This window comes from Ambystoma mexicanum, chromosome 6p (genome assembly GCF_040938575.1).
Source record: "Ambystoma mexicanum isolate Mex_15411 chromosome 6p, UKY_AmexF1_1, whole genome shotgun sequence".
Lineage (NCBI taxonomy): Eukaryota > Metazoa > Chordata > Amphibia > Caudata > Ambystomatidae > Ambystoma > Ambystoma mexicanum.
The window spans coordinates 1442632463-1442656672 of NC_090935.1; the positions used below are offsets into that span (position 1 = coordinate 1442632463).

Here is a 24210-nt window from a genome sequence, read left to right on the forward strand (position 1 = left end):
CTCCAATGAACTGGAGTCTCTGTGATGGTATCATCTGTGACTTCTTTAAATTGAGGGAAAAGCCCAGTTTGTGAAGGAAGTGGCAGACATAATCTAGCTGGATCTGAGCTTGTTCCGAAGTTACAGCTCTGATCAGCCAATCGTCCAGGTAGGGGTAGACGTGAATCCCTTCCCTCCTTATACTTGCAGCCACTACCGACATTAGCTTGGTGAAGACCCTCGGGGCGGAGGTCAGCCCAAATGGCAGATATTTAATAATGAGAGCCGCCAATTGCGAACCTCAGGTATTTCCTGTGTTTGAGATGGATTGGCACATGGAAATAAGCATCCTGGAGGTCCAGAGATACCAGCCAGTCCTGGAGCTGGAGGGCCTGAAGGATCTGAGAGAGAGTTACCATCTTGCACTTGTCCTTCCTGAGGAACTTGTTCAATTCTCGTAAGTCCAAGATAGGTCTCAGTCCTCCGTCTTTCTTCGGTATGAGAAAGTAGGGGGAATACCAGCCCTTGTTCCTCTCCGCTACAGGTACCGGTTCTATGGCACCTTTCTCTGCTAATTTCCTGCAAGAGGAGCGGATCTGGAACTTTCAGAGAGCTGTTCCCCAGTGGATGACTGAGGGATGTGTAGAAAAGGCAGGCAGTAACCTTGGGCAACTGTCTCCAATGCCGAAGCATCTGACGTAATAGCCTACCATTCCGTCAGAGATGAGTTAACCTGCCCCCTACTGGTGTCTTGTGAGGAGAGTCCTCAGAGCGGTTTGGAGGCGGCTGATGCAGATGCTGAGGGTAAAGAGGCACCTGCTGCGGCTTTTATATATTTTTACCCCATCCACCTCGGGTGAATTTTTTCTGACCCCTTTGAACCGGCTGTCCGCTGCCTCTTCCGAATGCGGAATAGAAGCGAAAGGACTTACCTCTCCAAGAGGTTCCTGAGGGGTGATATGGTGTCTGACGGATTGAAGCTCCTAGGGATTTTGCTGCTGCCTTTGATGTTTGTAGTTTTTCTAAACTGTCATCCGCCTTCTTACCAAACAAAGAAGAGCCGTCAAAGGGCATATTCAAAAGTCTGCTTTGCACATCTGGAGCAAAACCAGACTATTGTAACCAAGCAAATCTCTGGTTGTTGTACTTGCCGCCATGGCCCTGCTGATGCGGTCACTAGAATCCTTGATGATGTTTAGGAACGCTTCCCTTTCTTCTCCCTCCGGGAGGCAGTCAGCCGCTGCTGAAGCACACTCCCAAAGTGTGTGGCTGAACCTTGCGAGCGTACAAGTAGCATTGATGGATTTCAACGCCATGCTACATGCAGAAAATACTTTTTTGGCCATAGAGTCATATCTCTTATCATCCCTGTCCTGTGGAACAGTAGGGTAAGCCGATTTACTACCTGATGAAGTAGCTGCCTGAACAACCAGACTCTCCAGAGTTGGGTGTTTGGATACATATTCAGGGTCAGCAGAAGACACCCTATGTTTAGCAGATAATTTTTTGTTAACCGCCGGGATTACCTCAGGTGTTTCCCAGTTTTCCAATATTCTTTGTAATGCCGCATGAAATGGCACCACAGGATCCTCCTGTGGACCTTTGACCAAGATGTCTACGAGGTCGTCTTGCTGAAAAGCAGGTGAGGGTGTGGACCACCCCATAAACTCTATTATCCTTGACATCAAAGTTCTATAAGGGGTTTCAGCATGTTCCCCTGGGTCTGGTCTGGCAAATTCCATTTCTGGGGAAGTGTCCAACCCACTTGCTTCCTGTAGGGATTCATGGAAGTCTTTCAACCTACCTTCCTCTGGTACAGGAGTTGCAGATCCCTGCAACTCAAAAGGTCTTTCCTGATCCGAATCCTCCCCTTCTTCATAAATAGATAAGACTCTGAAGTGATCAGGTCTTGAAAATGGTATAAATCCCGTTTCCAGAGCAGAAGGGGCCAAATTCGTCATGATTGGCTGAGAAAACATTGACACTGACGTTAAGGCTTCGAAGCCATCGAAAAAGGCGTTGAGAAAGGTGGTAGCGGCCTCGATGAACTCGAGAGTATCGGGATTCTACTCGAGGTTGTCGACGACATTCTCGTGCTCGAGGCTCTGGGTATGGCCACTGGCTGTGAGGTGGCCGTGGGTTTGTCCTTTCTCGGCGTCGAAGACAGCGTCGACTCGACTGACCTGTGCGTCGAAGAACCCTTAGATAACGGCGTCGAAGACGCTGATCTATGCGTCGAAGGGATCTTCGAAGACGGCGTCGAAGACGCGACTCTGCCTTTACTCGAGGGTTCATGACGCTCTCGAGTAGCTTCTTTTGCCGGGTACTGCGACTCGCAGCGTTTTGATTTTTCAGGTCTTTCACCCAGGGTATCACCCTCAGCAGTCTTCGAGGGGGTCGAGGCCACTTTCTCGAAGACGCTCAGCATCTTTTTTCCTGAATTCCTCCCACTCAGCCTGAGAGCTATGTTTTGTGGGGCAGGAGACCTTTTTTGGGGAAACGGAAGAAGACGACGAGGAAGGGGATCTTCGACGTCTCTTTTTGAATGCTTAGATTTCAAAGAGTGATGGGAACTGCTTCGTGACCTAGAACGAGAATGTCTTTTGTGATGGCGAGGAGACAAATGTCTCGACTCCGCCGAGGAAACTTTCGAAGAAGTTTTAACTGCCTTACCTGTCTCGAGCTTCCCCTTACGCTCCTTCAAGGCTTTCGCCGTCATGGACATGCAGTCCTCGCACTCCGAACAATGGTGCTCGATTCCCAGGCACCATAAACAGATCCTGTGAGGATCCGTCAACGACATTTTCTTTCCACAGTCTCGACATTTTTTGAAGCCGGACCGTGGAGTCGTCGGTTCGGGTGAGGAAGCCATCGAGTACGAGTCGGTATTCACGAGGAATAATGAAGTATATTTGACTGAATAACTGAGCAACGATATTCCGAGGCCCCACGAAGCGCGGAAAAATGGAACTGAGCAACAGAAGCTGCAAGCAAGTCTATTTACACGCGTGATGACGTCGGCGCCGATACAGAGGCCGTTGAGGGACATCGGCTCGAGGGACGTCGACACTCAGCGCCCTCTACTGAAAAAACAATTCCGAGGCCAGCAAGCTGGGAGGTGATCTATCAAAGATAAGGAATACGTCGAAGGACACAATCCCTTCGAAACAGTGACCTTAGATTATGATACTTGCTACCACTATTCAAACTAAGGCATATGAGGTCAGTGCAAATTGGCCTTGAGCTCTGCACAAATGCCAAGGACCCGGCAGCTGTCATTTTTGTCTCAAAAGGTTTGCACTGGGCTTGGATAAGAAGATCTAGCGAGTTTCCATACTCCTCCTCTTGATGCGGTTTAATTATTTTTGTCTTAAAACTGCCGAAACTGTATGTTGCTGCAACCCGTCAAATTTTATAACTTGTTCTTAAAAAGTGATTGATGCATTTTAAAGATGTGATGATTAGTTTTAATGAGGTGCTACATTGAGCATTCTTAGATGTGGTATTGTGGTTTAAATATGAATTGTTTTTTTAATTTTGATGCTTTTACGGCTCTAACTGCAGAATAAAGTTGTTTCATCATCATATACGGATTCTAAATGTTTCAATCTTTTTATCCATCCTTCGTGAACTGTTTTTGAATTCACGTATGTAATGAAGTACTGTACTTTTATGGTCATGTGCCAACATAAATTCAAAGAACAGGTAGAATGAGGATGCTATTTAAATAGAAAAACAAATTTATTTAAACATTTTTCATCTTTATAAAACCACCATAGCTGGCTTGTAATTCATTGGCAACTCATTATTCACGCAAGGTTCCGTCTTAGTTACAAATGAGCATTGTTGGCATGTTTTGTGCCAATAGTAGTCCATCAGGCTTATTAGTTGTAAGAACTGGCTTCATTGTTGACAGTTTCCTCCAAAAAGCACATAGTCAAAAATGGCACAAACTGCACGGCTACAGATCCACACATACTGCAAAATCAAACCCTTCATTGGCCTCTAAACTCCACACCTCTGGAGGAACTCGCACATCATGCACATCACGTAGCAAAACTATCAAAAGGTTGGAGACAAGCTAAACTGCAAAGAGAAGACTTTCAAGCAGTCCTTCTCCCGCCACACCCCCACCGTCTGGAACTCAATCCCTGTCCTGTAGAGGCTCAAAACGCCCCTACCGGCCACCAGATCCACAAAACACTAAAAACGTGGTTCTTTCAACATTACCTGCCGGAGGAATAAAAATCTCTCCCTCTACCAACAGTACTGTGTTACTGTGTAAAATGCCAAGCCAATGCATGCACACAATCCTGCTGTAAAGCACTTTGCTGCTCTTGAGCTACGTAAGCAAAATTGATGAAGTGAACTGGATTTGTAGGCGTTATGACAGGATGTGAATGTGAAAGCAGCGGAGTGAGATGTTAAAACCAAGACCTTCCACCATGCACAGATGTCAACACGGCCATGGCATTCAAGAGATGCTCTTTCAGTATTGCTTTTTTTCCTGTGCTTTCTGGCACTTGAAATCTCGTATTTACAGTTGAAGCAGATCTAGAAATCACACAATCTAAAGGACCAGACTGGGTGGGCACCTCTCGAGTGGCTTGAAGCATGCTGGTGTGAATACACTTAGCAGACACGTTGGGTCTGGTAACTGTATTCATGACACAATGCATCGATTTTAGGAAACACCTATGTTTATCCAGCTGTACGAATGTGGATATAATCGTTTTTTATGTTTAAATGGGAACAATCTGTTCCAGGCAGTTGCTTGGCTCCGTTCACAATAAAAGATATAGATCAATGCTGATAGTATTTAAATGGTTGGTTTCAACGAAGAGCGTGGTACTGCATTCAGTGCAGGCCCTGCTGTGCACTTAGCAGGCCTTCTTGGGAGGAAATCGTTCCACCCGGTCCACACCAACTGGTCAGCCACGAATGGCAAGCCAAAGTCATGGTCGTTAGCACATGCAACTATGAAAATCCAGTGCCTGGGGTGCAGAGAGCAGCACAGTGATGGACAGGCATCCAGCCCAGCTTCTTGGCCTGGGCAGAGCGTGCGACGGCCCGGGGCGCAGAGCTTAATAGCTCAGGAGGGGGTGGGGTGTGGGGGGGGGGGGGGTGCGCAGTAAGGGGCTCACCCAGAAAGCAGAGTCTGAATTTGCCAGTGGGCGCTGCTCTGCGTTGTGCGGCTGCTGCTCTCTGCCGACTTTTGGAGGACTGCGATGCATTGGACTATGCAAACCAAGGAATGCATACTTATCCCAAACACAGCGTGTGAGATGATCTGGAGTCACACACCCTGTGCCCCTCATTCTTTGTGATGACAGCATTTCAAGTGGGGCAATTTGTAAGTGATAGCTCAGTGTTAAGAACTGAACATGGGGCATTTTTATTCACCAGGCCAGCAGAAGTATCAATTAGCCACACAGAAAAAGTTTTAAACTATTTTCAGGTCTCCATTTGACACACCAAAACGTTTTATTTTTGTATATTACTTTTTTTAGTTGCACATGGCGCATCCCTGGGAAGGTTAACCGTCATTTCCTTGCTTAAGTATTCTAGTGGCTGCTTTGGGACATGGACTAAATGCATGCACTTAGATGAATTCTCAAGTTTAGTCTGCGCCGAATCTAGACAGAAATATGACTGTTAGCATATGCCACACCTAGATGGAATTCTCAAGCTTAGCCCGCTTTGCATCTAGATAGAAATATGACTGTTAGCATATGCCACACCTAGATGGAATTCTCAAGCTTAGCCCGCGTTGCATCTAGATAGAAATATGACTGTTAGCATATGCCACCTTGATGGAATTCTCAAGCTTAGCCTGCGTTGCATCTAGATAGAAATATGACTGTTAGCATATGCCACACCTAGATGGAATTCTCAAGCTTAGCCCGCGTTGCATCTAGATAGAAATATGATTGTTAGCATATGCCACCTTGATGGAATTCTCAAGCTTAGCCCGCGTTGCATCTAGATAGAAATATGACTGTTAGCATATGCCACACCTAGATGGAATTCTCAAGCTTAGCCCGCGTTGCATCTAGATAGAAATATGACTGTTAGCATATGCCACACCTAGATGGAATTCTCAAGTTTAGTCTGCGCCGAATCTAGACAGAAATATGACTGTTAGCATATGCCACCTAGATGGAATTCTCAAGCTTAGCCCCCGTTGCATCTAGATAGAAATATGACTGTTAGCATATGCCACCTAGATGGAATTCTCAAGCTTAGCCCCCGTTGCATCTAGATAGAAATATGACTCTTAGCATATGCCACACCTAGATGGAATTCTCAAGCTTAGCCCCCGTTGCATCTAGATAGAAATATGACTGTTAGCATATGCCACACCTAGATGGAATTCTCAAGCTTAGCCCGCGTTGCATTTAGATAGAAATATGATTGTTAGCATATGCCACCTTGATGGAATTCTCAAGCTTAGCCTGCGTTGCATCTAGATAGAAATATGACTGTTAGCATATGCCACACCTAGATGGAATTCTCAAGCTTAGCCCGCGTTGCATCTAGATAGAAATATGACTGTTAGCATATGCCACACCTAGATGGAATTCTCAAGCTTAGCCCGCGTTGCATATAGATAGAAATATGATTGTTAGCATATGCCACACTTAGATGGAATTTCAGAAATGTGGTTGTTAGCATATGTGATTCTTAGCATGCACCACACTTAGAATTCTGAACCTAGCCCGCGTCGCATCTAGATAGAAATGTGACTGTTAGCATGTACCACACCTAGATGGAATCCCACAATTGCAAGGACAGCAATGCCAACTAAACAACCAACTAACAATTCCATCCCTCTGCATACACTTCTCAAACTACAACCAAACACAACCACAAGCCTTAAACGTAGCAATCCGCACAAACTTCACAACAATGCAACAACAAAACAAACCACACATAGACTTGAACAGCACACGACGTCTACGGACCATGAAACACCCCAAGCCCAGCCAACGGACCCACCGGGCTGAGGCTGCCAACAGCACATCACTGCTCTCTTGCACTTTTCCATCTTATTCCCACTAACCCACCCCCTCTCCTCCCCTTTTTCAGAGCCGCTAGAGCGCCAGGGGACCACTTCGGTGGTGATAGTGCGCGGTACAAATGTCCTTTAACATTAACATCAAAGGTCTTTTAATTTTCTAACCAAGCCAGCCACTGCCTAGCGCGCACAACAGATGGCAACTCAATGTCGCTTGGCACCTTGATTACGAAAGTAGAGTTCATTGTGTGTCACCATGTAGACATGCTCATTGTGTGTCACCATGTAGACATGAGTCCATGGCAGATCAATGCAGTGATGTGTGCAGCAATGTTTTGTGCACTGCTCACGCCATTAATGGCATTTATGTGGTGCCCCCGTATGTAATAGCACATGTGCCGGTTTTTGTCTGATGTGTGCAATGTCCATACACTAGCATATTGGAAAATGTATGTGGCTCTGACGAGCATGCCATCCTGTACGCACACTAAACGCAAGAAGCAATCAAAGAAGTTGCCTCAAATTGGACATCCACTAGGCCAAACGCACGTTCTACACTGCCACGCCATGATTTTCACTAGCTGCAGGCCAGCACTAATAAGAGATGCTAATGCCAGCTCTGTTAGATAAAGCATGGGTATGCTAGCTTTTGCAGAAATAACCCCAGAGGCCTGCGTAATAGTGAGGAGGTAGTGGATGAGGAACTGTGGACCCTTTACCGTGCATTAGAAGCCAGTTTTGTTTAAAACGCTTCATCGTCTTATTAAATGGTAAGGCTAAAGTCTGTAAGAGGTACAATCCTTTCTGTGTAGCCTTTCTGTGCATTGTTTATTGGGTCGCTCTTGTGCGGTATCCTGTCCGGTCTGTAGATTTAATTCCCTAAAGATGTTTCTGTATTGGGGGTTGGGCATGCCCACACTGAGACACAGCCCTTCCTCCTCTAAAACTATTTAGAAACAAGAAGCAAAAAAGCCCTTGTGCCCCATTTCAGTGTCTGATGTTGCAGCCATTTAATACTTGCATCCGACATTTTAATGTTGGGGTGAGTGTTGTGAACAGTGATGCGAGCACCAAGCCATGCATCTGTTATGAATTTAGAGATTCACACATACAATCCTTTTATCACGGACTTGTTTATTAAATGTGTAGATCTCTGTTCACTGTTATAGTCGTGAAATGCTCTGTGATTTACTGCAAAGCATACATAAACCATCATTGGTGCCATTTGTCCCCTTTCCCACTCTCATAGATGTATTTTGAACAAGTACAATAAGAGTGTAGCAGACTGTCCATCTTGGAATGATAACCTTTCATTAGAAAATAATTAATATTGGTAGTCTAGTATTGCCCCTTGAGAAATACAAGTGAGCTGGTATGAATATGCAACACAGGGCCAGTGGTCAGTGGACCCTCAAACCCCGGCTGGCTGGTCACACTACAGTGTGCCAGTACTGACAGTTTGAAACTGCATTCAGGCAAGGCCTTCCCTAAGAGCAGGTGACAGAAGAACCATTTACTTGGGCATCCATAGCTGTGTTGTCACATTCGAATTCTTCAATAAAGTACTTGCATTACAATGTAATGAAACCAGCTTCATTTATATAGCAATTATTTATTCATATTGAGGGGTTTTGTCGCACGACACATAGGCGCATTCAGGTATTTCGTCCTGGGCACCAACTTGGCTAGAAACTGCCCTGCAGGCACCCGATAGTCGGAGTGCTATGGCGAATGGCATCAGGAACACTGCAAAGGCAAGTTGTGTGCTCTGTCTGCCGTCACCACTGAAGCAGCCTAGACGCCCATCTGCCTCCTTAGCCTGCCCCAGGACACCTGCATCAATATGCCTGTTAACTGGGGACGTGTATTCTCAGCTCATTGAGCTGCAACTCTTCGAATAGTGCTCTGCTGCCATCTAGTGGCTAAAATAGGATATGGCATCACATACACTGGATTCATTGGAGGCGCCAATGGCAGCACCTGCTAACAACTGTAAGTGACTTAAGCAGGCGCCTAAGCAGAAAAACAGAGGCGCTAATTAGCACCCAGCAAATACGAACCGTGTAGGCCCATACGAAACAGAACATTATTATCCTATGGACAGATGTCTGCACATGGGGCCCGGAAGGTAGTTCAGACAGAGGCAATCCAGCTGAAGAGTTGCCCTCGGCAAACCAAAATATAAAAGCTTGCACAGGCGTTTGATACTGAGATGGTCGTGGTTCGATTGGAGATTATATAAATGAAAATACTGCAAATAAAAGGGCATACAGAAAGTTAGACACAGGAAGGTCTTCCACTTAGTGAATGCTAGGGCTCCGTTGTTCTCTTTTCTTCAAGGCCTCTCCACCCGTCCCTAGATTTTAACGCTGCCTGCCTTTGCCAAGTGTCCCGAAAGAACTCCCCTCATTGGGCATCTCCTTCTCTCCATTACTTACCCTCCTTTTAGAGGGCGAAGGGGGGTTCCCTCTACAACCTGTTACTAGAGTCTACTGCGCTCTTCACTGTAGCGCATCCCTCTTATGGGCTGAAGGGCCCTCTCCTCCACCTCACTGGAACACACCCCTCCTCTGGGGTGGAAGGGGATCTGCCGTTTTGTTACACATCCCCGTCTTCTGGGGATCAAAGTCACCCTCTCTCTTACTACTACTCACCCCCTTTCTCTTGGGCCAATGTTCTTTCTTCTAGTCCCAAGGAGCTTACCTCTTCCTCACAGGAGCACATCCCTCTTCAGGGGTTCAAGGCACCCTTCTCTCCCTCATTAGAGCACATCCCTTTTCTGGGTTTTAAGAGGCCCTTCTCCCCCTCACTGAAACAGCCCCCCTTTCTGGGGCTCAACGGGTGGTTTTTTCACTCAATGGAGCCCACTCCTCTTCTCGGTTTAAGGGGTTTCCTTTCCCTGCAACTCTCCAGCTTTCTTAAACTTCTCCTCCGCTCCCTAGTACAGAAACTGTTTGTGGATCTTAGCCTCAGTTTCAAAGCATTCACTGCACTGCCCACTTCCCCATTGGCTGAGGACAAAGTTTTAATTGATTGGACAATTCGCTTCCTATTGCAAGCCAGGGGATGACATTCTTTAAAAGGCTTGCAACCATTTTGGAATGTGTTCAATTTGTTCCCTTGCAGGAGCTGGCGTTGGGCTACTGCTGTGCTCCTACCTTGCTGTCTGGCTGCACTCCCTGCACAGAAGTTAGTTTTATGGGTGTCTGGTGTTGACAGGCCATCACAAAGGGACAGGAAAGCTCCAATAAGTTCTCACCTATGCAAAATCGTTTTTCCTTTGGGAAGGGAGAGGTGATGGGGCTAAAATTATTTCTCTTTAAATGTTGCAGGGGAGGGAGAAACCCGTTCTCATTCACAAGCACGGATGTTGGAAGGAGGGGGCTGGAATAAGTTAGCTTTTTTCCTTGAATGATTCACTTCTGTTGATAAAGGGGTCCCTCTATATGTACTAGTACTTTCTCACAGCCTATCTATTCCTGGGACTGAACCTTGGGAGTTGCTGTCCCGAATACCCAGTTTATTTGGGACCTGGTAATTCCCAACTAGTTACTCTCAGAGGGTTTGGGAACAGTTAGGGCTGGTCCAGTCAGTCCTCTCAGGAGGAGGGCGAGCTGGATGTGATGGCAGATCAGAGGTTCAGCCATTGATCCTTTGGCTCAGAAGAAGTGTCAATCTCAAAGTAAGGCCCTTTTAACGTTGTTGTTAGCAGATTTTCTTCAGAAAACTTGGCTGATCAGAGAACATTCTTGGGTTTCCAATATTTCCTTAAATGTCATTTTTTGGTAACAAGAGCGTGCATCAGTGCTTCGGCACCTAATTCTTAACCATGTTTTAGTTTATTTAAATTGCGATCTTTGATGGGTGTTTTATTCTTTCAACTGTATATCTTTACATTAACTGGTTCAATTGTTTTAATATAGTATGCATTGTAATTGTTTATTTGTAAAGCGCTTATACACAAGTGAAGCTCTTCTAGGCGGGAAGGGAACAAGGGATTACAGTTGTCATTCTTAGGCATTGAAGATTTCGAATGATCAAACAATAACTAGCATATCTACTAGTGTAAGTGCAAGACAAGGAGTGGGGAGTGATTGGGAGTGAGGGAGAAACATACAGTTCAACAAACTACAGTGCTAGGTCTGGCCAGGGAGGGGAGACAACAGGAGGACCTGACAGACAGACTTGTTAGGCCTAGTACATTCAAGGTCATGCAAGTGCGCAGAGACAGGAAGTGCGAGGGAGGGGGAGAGGGACAAGTGCGCCCAGTCCAGCAGGGGCCAGGCTTAAGTGCAGAGTGGTTGCCCCTCTCATGGAGCATGATGCAGTTGTGGTAAGCAAAGTGCAGAGGCCCGGAGGCAAGTGTAGGACCGGAGGGGAGCCTGTGACCTGAAGGGCAGTTGGAGGTGCACTAGGCAACCAGTCTGCGAGCTGAGCCGATTGGGGAAGAGAAAGGAGGGAATGAAGCGAGGAGAGAGAAGGTTAGCAGGGGAGAGGGAGAGAGAAAGGAGGAAGAGAAAAGAAAGGCCCAGAGTCGTTTCTGGAACTTAAGGTCTGGTTCAGGACTAAGAGAGGCAGAGAGGCTGTTCCAGAGGGAGGCACTTGCAGAGGAGACGGATCTACCCCCAAATCTCGGTTTGGAAAAATAGCTCACCCGCAGAGAGTTGGAGGAGGCCGAGCGGAGGGCTCTAGAAGGAGATTATTTGGGAAAAGAGCATTGTAGATAGTAAGGGCCCCAGCTCCAGAAAGCCTTGTGGACTATGCAGAGGGACTTGAACTTGATCCTTGCAGCCACGGTGAGCCGGTGGAGGGATTTCAGCACCAGAGAGATGCGGTCCCTGGGCTTGAGGCCAAGGACAAGTCTCGCAGCTCTGTTCTGGATAAGCTGAAGAGGTCGGAGAGAAGAAGTAGGAAGATGGAGAAAGACTGTTGCAGTAGTTCAGTCTGGAGAGGACCAGGGCTCTGGTGACAGTGAGACAGTGAGCCTCTGGTGGAAGGAGACCTCACGGAGGTGCAGAAAGTAGTGAGATTTTTTGGACAAGTCAGATGTGAGAAGAGAAAGATAGAGTAGAGTCAGAAATGACTCCCAGATTGGGTGTCATTAATTGCATATGTTGAATATATGATTGCATTAATTGAATATTTATTAACTCTGTTATCTGTGATTTGTTGTGCACAAGGGGATTTTTGAGTTAGTACCACCACGATATTTGACTTACAAAACTACATGCACAGTGCAACTCACCTGTTTATAATAAGGGCTTGTTCTTCTATTAAATTGCCTTCACCAATCACAATTGGCCCAGCTTCTGCAATGATCCGAGCTTTGGGGTGAACCACTGTTCGAGGTCCTGTGGAAAGAAGGTATGGTCATTACAGCAAAATGATCAAATCAATATTTTGTTAAAAGTACAAGCAGTTGTAAAGTGCTACACACACACACACACACACACACACACACACACACGCACGCACGCACGCACGCACGCACGCACGGGTGAGAAGTGCAAACAGATTAATGCTGAAAAGAGGTTACCATGATTTTCATTTTCTTTTTAAAGTGACCTGAACTGGGGAATAAGAGAACAATAGGAAAGTGGATGAAGTAAATACCATCCCCTAAAGGGGAGGAAGGAGCAACTGAAAAACGTTCAAGGCACAAGCTGGAATTAATAACATCCGCTTGAATTTACCAAATGCTTCATTAGAACATGTACAGCTTCAAGTTTGGAAAAAACAAAAACAAAAAAAGTTCAACAATGGGGGTGGAGTAGGGGGCAACTGTGTCTAAGATGGCTGGCTAGCCCCAACCTCTGTCACACCCTCCGTCCAGCCCCCATGCAGCCGAGAACACATTTTCAGACCGATCCCATTGTAGATGTGGAAAAAGAAGTCTTCTGTTTTACTACAAGGGACCCGTCGTAGCTGACAGGATTTTATTCCGGATGATCCACAGACACCCGTAGACCGCAGGCTGAGCAAAACCGCAGGCATAAGTGGGTAATGATGCTGTGAGAGATTGTATTGGCTGAAACAGACATGAAAGCCCATAAGGCCATGCAAGAATGTCGTCTGTTGCACAGGTACACGCAATGACATGTCCTACAATGTCACATGAAGGTGTGCTTAGCTAGCTGAGAACTAGAATGAGAGGCATGTGAGCGCTATGTACAGGATACATTACTCACCATAATCTTATTTCTGATGCTTGTATCCGCTTAGATACACATGCTTTGCATATGCAGACTTCTAGTGGAAGCTGCAGAGTATTGCACATGAAGCTTTCGAAGTTCAAAAGGGGACGTCGACAGGGAGCGTCTAATACTATCCCTAGTTTGACGTCCACTGTACCCATGATCCCTCGCGTCAAATTTGTTTCTGACGAGAGGGAGCGCAAGGTGTAAGCGTGGAGTGTAGGTAGAGACCATGAGGTGTGAAAGATCTATTTTTTTCCCAAGAACCTTAAACTCCAAGAGGTGAGGAAGGGTGGGCACATGTGACTAAGCAGATACACGCATCAGAAATACGATTACAGCGAGTAATGTATCCCTTTTGAGGTTTGTGGATCTGCTTATAATCACATGCTTTGCATAGATTAGAGAGCAGTACTTGTAGAAGGTAGCGGGCTGTTAGAAGGTAGCGCTGCAAAAACCGCGTGTCCCACATGTGAATCACCCTTGGAATGTATGTCTAGATAGTAATGTTGGGTGAAAGTGTGCAATGAACTCCAAGTGGCAGCTTAGCAAATGGCATCTAGGGGCACATTTGCTATGAAGGGTAGAGTGCTCCTGTGCCTCAAGTGGGGTGTACTCTAGGCTTAAATGGCAACGTTCTCTTAGCAAGAGAATAGCAAAGTTGGATGCAGTTAATCCATTTAGAAATTGCTGCCTTACAGATCTCTTCCAGTGGCTATAGATACAAAAAAGTTCTGTTTTTCCGATGGGTTTAGTCTTCTGAAGGTAGACCATGACTGACAGATATAGGCACATTTAGAGTAGGAAGGCTTTTTTCTGCTGCATTTGTAGGGTTTTGGAAAAATGCAGAAGTTCTATAGTCTGGCTTACAACTACTTTGTCTTTGTGTATAACCATAAAGGGGTCTTGTACTGACAGAGTTTTTAGTTCACTGACCCTTCCGATAGAGGTAGTGGCTATAAAAAAGGCTGTTTTAAATGTCAGGTATTTAAGGCTGGCTTTGTGCACAGGTTCCAATGGGGCACCCACGAGTCTTGAGAGTACGATATTGAGGATCCAGCCTGGAGCAGGACTAGAAATTGCAGAGTATAGTTTCTTAACACCCTCCATGAAGGCTTTGAGATCCCCTGAAACATATTGTGCTACTAGAAACATGTTGAGATTTAGTAATCCCTCCCATTGCTGGGGAAAGAGTCTTATGCGACCCACAACTGGGGAGTCTGGGCAGGACAGGCAGGAAGCAGGGGAGGAGTTTTCCACAACCCTATCCTTTGTCTGCCAGAGTGCCTGAATAGGTCCAGCTCCCACAGGGGATGGACAGCCAAACACCCCTTTCTGTAAAATGCTGAGAGAGATTGCAGAGGAGTTGGTGCTGGAACTGTATAAAAAGTGAGGCTTTTGGAGTGAAAAGCAAGTCGACTACAGGAAGCTGAAGTAACCGAAGGAGACCAGACGCCTGCAGACCCTTTGCGACACCGTGAAGCGACCACTGCTGTCCTGACCCTGTTTTCTGTGCGGCAGAGGAGCTCCAAAAAGGACAACTCCTTCCCTTTGGCTGGTAGGAACATCCAGTCCCAAAATGAACTTTGAAATGAGCCATCTCCCGAGGTCCTAGGAGTTTCCAGAGCTGCAGAACCCCAAAACCAGATCATCTGCTGCCCATTTTGAGTGTATTGTCATGGAAAGACCAAATCCGTCCAAATCTTACCTGAACCTGTAAGGACACTCCAGAGATCCGATCCAACTCGGCCAGACCCCCTCATCAGAGTGTGGGACTGCAGGAAGCGAAGAAGATTGCCCCGGCGATCTGTATCCTTGTTGGTGCTGCAGGAAAGGCACCAAAACCGCAGAGTGAACCAGGAAGTTGCTGAAAGTCGTGCTACAGGTCCTCCTTTTGAGACTGCTGCTAAGAGATCCCATTCATTGTCCTGCATTCAGTCATCAGACCAAGGAATTCGGTGGTCTGGTCCAGAGCTGCAACATCGCAGAGCATCCAGCATGAACATTGTCTTCTAACCCAAGGTACTGTGGGGAAAAAGGTATTGCTTATCTGATTCCAAGAAGTCGCTCCAGAGAGTGAGGTGTCCAGGGCAACCCCCTCTTACTTCAGACCCAAGCCGTTGCTCGTGTGCCTTCCTCGAGTCAGTTTTAAGGTCTCCAGTTAGTTGTTAATTTGCTGCTTCAATGGGACAGGAAGAAATCCACAGGAACTCTTCATAATTCGCTGCTTGTCCAGACCCATGCCCTCTCCGAACTGCCTTTAGCTAGGGTTGTATTTTGGGACTTAAAAGAAACCCTCTCTAGACCCTTGAACCATGTGTTTGCAGAGTAAATGCATGACCATACAAACCGTTGACAACCGCATGAGTGCGCAATAACTGATAACACAATAAAATTATCTTTTCCCTTTCCATCGTTGCTACAAATGTAACCACAAAGAAACACAAAAAAGTGAAAGTGCCCTTTGAAGTGTATTATCAAGTATTCCTAAGTATGTAAAATGATTTCTGGTGTAAATATAAAAATATACACTTGTATATAACTAAGTGTAAGTGCTTCTTTGCTGTGCCTGCAACTAGATTGAGTGTACTTACCTACAGCTCACATCTTACTCTTAAGATCAGCCCGACTGCTCTGCTACTCTACCAAGGTCCGGAGTTAGTTCAAACTGATACTAACAGTTGGGGGATCTACAAACCAGTGGGATAGCCTATTAAAGTCTTACTGCAAGTAGGACTAAACTCCCCAAACAGTTTCTTCTGCGAGAACCCTTCCCGAGGTGTCAGAGTCCGGGACATTCTTGAGAATAGTTTGTGACAATTGCTTACCTTCTGTGGTGACTTTAAACAAGTGTGACTGTGTAGGTTCTGGCACAGAGTCTAGGTTTTTAATGGCCTCATCCCACTGGGTGCTGTTGTAGCTGGCGAGGAACATAGTGTTCACTATTCTGGTCATAAATGTGCCAGAAGTAGTGATAGGCTTGCCCAGTGTGTAAAGACCTTTACATTCTTTATTAGGGGTGCCTCCGAGGTGGAGAGTGGAACACCAGCTCTCTTCGTGGTAGTAGGGACTGCCAGAGAATCTGGATTCACATGTCCTCTGATAGAGAGGATCTGATGGCGATGGTTTAAAGATGTTTTCCACCCTTGGCCCTATTGAGTGAGGGAGTCGACAGAGATGGAGAGACTCTTCTTGATGGGAAAAGCCTGACTAATCATTTTTGTCATTGAGAATGTCCTCTACAAAAATCAGTTCCTTCAGGGGTTGTTGCCTCCGTATGCCGAAAGAGTGAGCTGCTTTTTTTCAGCAAGTCATTATATAGTAGTTTGTCAGCTATGGGTGAGGTAGGACCACTCTCAACTGCCTTGGCATCAGTTGGATCTATAATAGTGACATCCGGCCATCGTCGGTCCTGTAGGTAATTATCATGATCCTGATCATCCAGATCCACATACCAAATGTCCTGATCTGCTGGATTGGACGTCTCCATGCCGAGATTAGTCAGCATGTTGAGAACCACGAAAAGCATCAATGGGCATGATGGTAGGGTTAGAAGTGGGTGGCAAAAGGCGCTGGGGCCGAGAAGCTACACTAGGATTGCAAAACTGTTCTACGGTCTTTTGTTGGTGCATACAATCGACAAAGGGTGACACCTTATCCATGGTGTTCTCAAATCTATTGAGTCCATGTTACAGTTCTTGGTGTTTCTGCCAATGGGAACACTATGTCTATGGTATCTATAGGGCTTTCCTTTGGACGTTTTCTATGTAAGGATGAAGAAAGCGGTGACCCACCTTCTTCATCGTCTACTGGAGGAACCTGGGGTCTGTTTTTATTACACAAAACAGACAGTTGTTATTTTGTTAAAAATTAGTTATTCCTGGGTCTCAATCCCTGTCAATAGCTCTCTGGCCCTGTGTTCAGATATCTCATGTCCCCATTTGCGTGGCTCAACCATCCCTAGATTGGCACTGGTGTACCGCCTGCAAAGGGGTATGGTGATTCTTGCCCTAAGCTCTCTCACTGCTTTCCTAAAACTAATGCGCACATTTCATGGAGGTCGGTTCACTACTTTATTTTTACCACCCCGAGTCTATGTGTCTTATAACAAAAAAAAAAAAAACTTTTGAGGTCAAAAATTGGCCGACTACAACTTACAAATTATTGTTGTAATCCATCAGTAAATGTACTTTTACTGTAGGATAAAGTTAAACTGATGTGTAATTACTCGAGCCCTATCTTCACATGTATGTAGGGTCTCGGAGTTGAGGTCATCAACTCTTGGGGTTTGTCAACCAGTTTCAGCAGAGCTGCTAACTAGCTGCCTCGTTCAGGACGGAGAATCATGCATTCTCAATGACACTATGATTTCTTCACAGGTCTCCACGCCGTGGAGGGTTGGAGAATATTCTCGGGGTTTCCCACGGGCAATGCAGCTTGTGTCCCGGTCCCTGTAGGGTTATAAAAATGGAAAAGAAGGAGGGTGATCACTAAAGGGAATATGGAACTCAAATTCTCAGATCGCTGCGGAGAACAGGTGGTGTTACCTGTTGTCGCACTGGGTTCTCTCTTATGTTGCTAGTGGCTTTATTGGTTTCACTTCGTGGCTTCCTGCCTGGATAGCCTACAAGAGAAATCCTCATTTTGTCACTTGGTCTACACATGATGTGCAGTGGATGCTGTCACAGATTAGTGACTTCTGCGTGGAGGCCAAAACAAATGACTTACCTGCTGGGTGTGTGTCCCCTCCTGTCAGGTTGTATGGTTTCTTTTCCTGAGTGCTGGCGTCTTACTTACGTCAGGTCCTCCTTCTGCTCTGAGGGAGATGTGGAGAGGAGACCATATCGGGTCACTACTGGTAGTGCTCTGTATCATAATGCCGTTTTTAAATGGTACAGAGATATCTTTCATACGGCATGTTATGCACATTTCACCTAACTTTATCGGACTGTGTACGCTATTTTGTTAATTATTGTGACCGTGCCCACAGGTCACATGATTCCGTCAGTGTGATCCTTAATGGATTCCCACTTTCTGTTATATTATTTTCGTGGATCCCCTACCGTTCCTTACCTTGATTGTGATGTGTATTCTCCCTCAAACGAGCAACGAGCCGTCTGCCATTAGTCAGCGGTCACAGCCGTGTACTATTACGTACGTATTTCTTTGCACAGCCCCACAAAGTCACATTAGGATAAAAGGACTACTCAAATCTAAAGGCATGATGGGAATCATGGTTTTTGGGGCCAGTTGCGTCTTCTACGTTCCCATGCGCATAATCACGTGTGGCACGAGCGCTACAGATGTCGCCGGCGCTGCTGGGGATTGTGGTTTTTCATTATGATTAATGCTAGAGTCTGGGCGTAGTTGGTTCATGCATACATCTATGTACACCCTTGTGTCCCATATTACCACATTCTAATCAGCTACAGAGTTATTGTGGGCTGAAGCAAAGCCACTTGTTTGAGTGAGAATGTCAGTCCGTGGACTACTACTACGTTGAATGTTCGCCTGTAGTAAACGTATTCCCTCGGATGGTACCACACAGTGCCCACTGTTGCATGGATGCTGTGTCCAGATATGCCACTTGTTGGATGGTCATAGATAGACCAGTGGCTATATTGCATGTATGTTGATACCCAAAACATGGCTTAGATGTCTCACCGGGTAGTGCCGGTTGTCCTTATAAGACATCTAAGCAATTAGTTTTAGTTTTTTTCTCCACCTGATCAGCCGAAAGGGGTTTATGCACGCCCAATACCGGAGTACCATCTTTAACTCCTTGTGGTAAGCACAGTTGTGAAAAGTAGGTCGAGATGCGCCTATCGCCGGCCTTCCTTCAACAGTTCCGCTGAGGAACGGCCCTGGGGTATGTGCTTGGGTGTATATGTGTGTGCACCGTCATCGCCAGAGGCTCCCCCCATAGCAGCAAGCTGCGACTGCCTTTCGAGGCTGGGGACAGGCGAACGGGGGCCGGAGGGTTCCCTAGTTAGGTCTTCCGGCTCCGAATCAGAGCCTGTGATGCCTTGGCCTTCTGGATCTGACTCGAAGGGTCCTGCAGCAGCCTCTGACTCCGCCATTATGGCATGTGCCGCTGACCACTTTGTTCTGCGCTCTTTCAGGGTTTTTGGCCTAAAGAGCTTGTAGGATGCGCAGCGGGACTCTAGGTGATCACGGGGAAGCCAGTGGTTACATACTCTGTGTGTTGCCACAGGAATATTCGATTGAACTTGGGCCAAAATTTGATGGAGTACGCTCCATGGTGAAATGTGGATGAAAAGGCAGCAAGACAAGAACAGTAGAGGGTGGAAATAGGGCAGGATAGAAAGGCTCCCCCTGCTCTCGCTAATGATAGGTCGAAGCTAGGTGTATGCCGAAGCCCGTTGTCAGAACGAACATCTGTCTTCGAACAGGCGTCAAGATGATGATTCCGAAGGTCAACCATCGAGAAGATGCTTCGACCGTAACAGGCAAGTTAAATTAGGAAGTATTAATTCCAAAGTTGCTTTTGCTACGGGACTCTGTGATAAAACTATCCACAATGGCGAAAATAAATAATCAGAGGGACCTTGGTGCACGGGGGAGCATGGGTACAGTGGATGTCACACTAGGGATAGTATTGCACACGCTCTGTCGACGTCAGTTTTCAAACGTCAAAACTTCGTTTGCAGTACTCCACAGCTTCCACTAGATGTCGGCCTATGCAAAAGCATGTGATTCTAAGCAGATCCACAAGCCTCAAATTATTTACGTGTAATGTAAAGATCCGCTAGATGCAGTGTATGTGATCATGTGGCAGGACCAAACAAAAATTGTACACGTTTCAAAAGGTGATGTAAAGCCATGTCCTCCAAGGTCAAAGGATGCTCTGTTAGGAAGTTCATCGTAACGTAACCAACCAAGTATCATAATGACTCTTTCTGTATAACGTCCATTGAGTAAAAAGCTATATAATCCCATATGTTGTGCTCACGGCAACAATTGAGGGATGGCAGATACTATGCCGGTTTCCCTGTCGCTTTCTACACAACTGTATGGAAATAAATCCCATCTCTACCTTTGCTGCCTTAGATTGCTTATTGGACTATCCGACAATACATTTAGGCTTCTACAATTGGTGCTGTGACTTTGATTCACCATGCCAAGATAAAGATGGCAACCAAAGTTAACAGACTGATTTCCCCTGAACCCCTATGTGCGTACAAATGATAAGAAAGAGGCCCGATTAAAAGTGGTTTCGAAGCCCGCAAAGGTAGGAAAGCCTGCATTATTAAAGCAACGGCAGGGGTAAAAATGGAAAGGTAGGATAAACTGGATTAAATAAATGTAGTAAAGAGGATTGAATAAATACATTTAGAAAATGAAAACGAACGCTCAAAGAAGATTTAAGAAAACCGGACAGGTAGGGACATAGAAGGGAACTGAGTGCAGGTACCTTCAAAAAAAGAAGAAAAAAAAATAGTGACCAATTCTGATCTTGGCAGAGCAAATTCAAACTTGGTGTTAGTTATTAAAATTATGAAAAAGCGGTAAATCGTTCTGGACAACAAAACGGGAAAGAGTCAGCCAAAGGAGCCTAGAGCGCCAGACAGGGCTACCACTGCATACCGAGTGCGCATTACCGGCTAAAGCCCACTAAGTACCTAGACATATAGAGATCCAACATATAGAGATCCATGATGGAGGAACAGATTCATTTTCCGGTACATTTAACACGATTAATCTTTTTCATTTACGACACACCTAATAAGACAAGTGAAAGAAAATAAAGCTAGTGGAAATTCCTTTTAAATAAGAAGAGTCAAAGAGTAGGGGAGTCGAGATTGAGGTTTGGAGGACACAAATGCAAAATTGAGAAATAAAAAAGATAGACTATTACAGAATGGGACAGGAAAGAGCAGCAAAGACTAACTTGCCGCCTTTGTATAGTCCTACCCATAGTTAGCAAAAAAGGGTAAAGGTGGGAAGACAAAGAAGAGGAGGTTATTGAGATGCTAGCTGCCACACGCTTAATGCATAATTACACTGTTGCATGCATACTTCCAGCACAATTGCAATTCCTTGGCTATGTGCAAGCACATCCCCAAGGCGAAGCAACAGTAACCATGCCACATCAAACCCTGGCCCAAGACCTGGTTGGGCTAGCAACTAGTGCTCAAACCACTGAGTCCATAACTACGCAGTGATTTAAAATGAAGCAAATGCACAGCTGCAAGCCACAATGAGGCCGCTACCAGGATTGGCTACTGGTAGCCTGGTAATGGTAAGCGCTCCCATGGACACCTGGGGGTTTAAGGAATTCGTCAAGAGTTCGAGGGTCTGAAAAACCAGAAATGTTTGCCGTCAAGTTGGACAGTAATCTCAGCGTTATAACCCTTCTTGGGCAGACATGAACCAGTCAGAGGGTGAAAATGCCAGCAAATATGCACCTACGTTTGACTCGAGAGTGGTTGGCCCACAGAGGACACAGAAACTGGTGTTTAATTGATGAAAGCAAAATATGCTTCGATTTAAAAATTGCAAGAGGGCGCTAGTGAGCCCAGCCAAGACGGCCACGAGCCTGTGGGCCCCTAAGCACCTCATACAAATCCAGATAATCCTGGCGATCCCCAGCCTGCTGACACTTCGATTTCGGACATCCCACTGTGTGAACAGTATGTACACACCAGAGTGCATTTTGGGGACCCCCGCTGGTGGTGGGGTGGAGATATTGGCAACGACAACCCGGAAGCCTCTGGCCCATGACGGCGGCACGGGAGTGTGCAGAAAGCACTGGAAGCGCGACACTGGGTGCGCTCTACCGAGGTGTGTGCCGAGCTGCAGCAGCAGGATTACTGATGTGGTCTAGGCTTTGGCGCGGTACTGTGGAGAGCTGTTGAGTCCGCTGAGAGAGGCGGTAAGCATCCCCAGAGCTCGGTGGGAGGAGCCCCCTGGTAGCTTCCGGGGACTTGCGGTTTCGCAACAGTGAAGGGAGTCGCTCCTCTCCCTGAAGGTCGGAAAGCGGGGACTGGCTGCTGGATGAACCCTGTGTTGCCGGTGATAGTGGTCCTGATGTGTACGACTGCTGTCTGGAGTCACGATCTGCTAGTGGGGATCCTATTGTGGCTTGGCCTGCATTTGCAGGGAAACTTAACTTAACTGTGCAACACACAAAGCTTGTGGTGCCCTCCATTGGATTGAAGCTGTGACGAACTGGGAGTGACAAGTACATTTTGATAATTAACAGGAGAGACGACCTGGAGAGAGTGCATCTTGGCCCCCTCTGACTGGGGCATTATCTGCTGAGGGCCATTTGAGGGTGCTGAATTGTGATGGACACTGCAGAGTGGTGGAATTATCAGCCTCACCGGTGCATTGACAAGGTTATATGGTGCAGCAGTGCCCAATCGCTGTGCTGCAGTCCATTGAGTTGGTGAGCACGTCCTCGCTTTTTTGGAGGTGGTGTGCTTGACCCCTTCTGGGTCTGTGCCTAAAATAGAGGAGGAGGTGGTCACCCCCCTCATAGCGACAGGGTGAGATGGACTAGGCTGGGTGCTCGAACACAGCAAGGAAATCCCAGTGGCGTAACACCGAACACAGAAAAACAGTGGGTGAGGTGGGTGTGACAGGGTGCTATCTGGGACGGCTGCTGCATGCAGTGAAGAATGGTAACTAGCTATTCGAACAATCATAGCCCTGAGACAAGCATCTGAAGTAGAGTCACCCTTACTAGTGCGAAGGTTGAGGTACACTGCCAAAGAGACGGAGAAGATTGGTGAAGTGAGTCCGCATAGAAGGAGACACAGGGTACTGTGATTAGTGCCTTTACTTTGAGATCGCTATCCGTGTGGACCCAGTGAAGTTGAAGAATGACCGTGTCGTTGGCTCTAAAACCTGGCAAGAGGTCTAAAGCGAGTGGGGAAACAGCAGTCAAAACTGCAATTTTTCACACCCTCTCAGGCCAAGAGCCACAAGACAATGGAGGATTCCCCGGACGGGTGCTCCCAGCCCACGTCCCAGGACACCTCTAGGGCGTTTTATGATATTAAAGAGATGTTTAGTCAGCTACAGACTAGTATACAGTCACTAGATGGGAGGATAGACACTAACATGCAAGGTAGACCACATACAGGTTCGCCTGGATAAACATGGGGAGAGATTAGACTGGCTTGAAGGGCGTGTTTCCACGATCGAGGAGGAGTCTTTGTACACATCCACAGAGATGGTTCAAGTGAAGAGGGCATTGAAGGAAGAAGCTTATAAACAGGAGGACTTTGAGTCCAGATCCAGGAGGAATAACTTCAGAAGAGGGGAAGTTCCTGGAACAGTGGAGCAGAGGTCCATGGAACCCTTGGTCGAAGCATTACTATGCGGGGCACTGGGAGCCGAGGACTTCTCTACAGTGTTCATAGTGGAGAGGGCCCACCAAATAAGTGGTAATAAACCAATACCGGGAACCCCGCCCAATCATAGCCCGGATGCTGAACTACTGGTACAGGGTTCTCGCCCTTTGTAAAGCCAGGGTGAAAGGAATGCTGGCCTATAAGGGAGACACCATCAAGCTTTTCTCCGGATCAGATCAGGTGCATACATCCCGAAGGACATACATTGATGTAAAGAAACAATAACAGGAGATGGGTATAAAATGTGCCATGATGTTTCCCACCAAACTCGGATTGGAACAGGAGGAACGTTTTTTCACACCCCGGATGTAGCCAAAACTTTCCTGGAATCGCCATAATAGATCTCCAGACGGCGGGGAAATAATGAGCGAAGCTACGTTTAATGTGATGTATACTTATTAACTGACAGCAAGTGACAAAGTATGTGATGTATAAGTTGGTGGAGACCGGGGAACGACTGGTGTTGTAGTACAGGTGCAAAGGGTGGCTAGCTGCCCCTCATGCGGAAGCCTACGTCTGGCGACAGGTGGGGCGCTGGGGTGGAGCTGGCTTGTTGGGGTTGCCAGCGGGTAAGGGGGTGGGTGTTGGGGGTACCAGCGAGTGGGGCTTGTTGGTGGGGGGAAATGACATCTGGAAA

The 24210-nt window shown here is 46.6% G+C and overlaps 1 protein-coding gene across 3 annotated transcripts in view; it reads right to left on the bottom strand.

Annotated features, from left to right (window-relative positions):
- DCTN6 (dynactin subunit 6) overlaps positions 1–24210 on the bottom strand; it is a 428454-nt gene that overhangs the window by 226191 nt on the left and 178053 nt on the right. For all 3 annotated transcript variants that reach the window (XM_069626176.1, XM_069626175.1, XM_069626174.1), the window contains one exon: positions 12243–12348. In XM_069626176.1, the coding sequence (XP_069482277.1) occupies positions 12243–12348 (106 nt within the window). The remainder of the gene's footprint in view (positions 1–12242; positions 12349–24210) is intronic.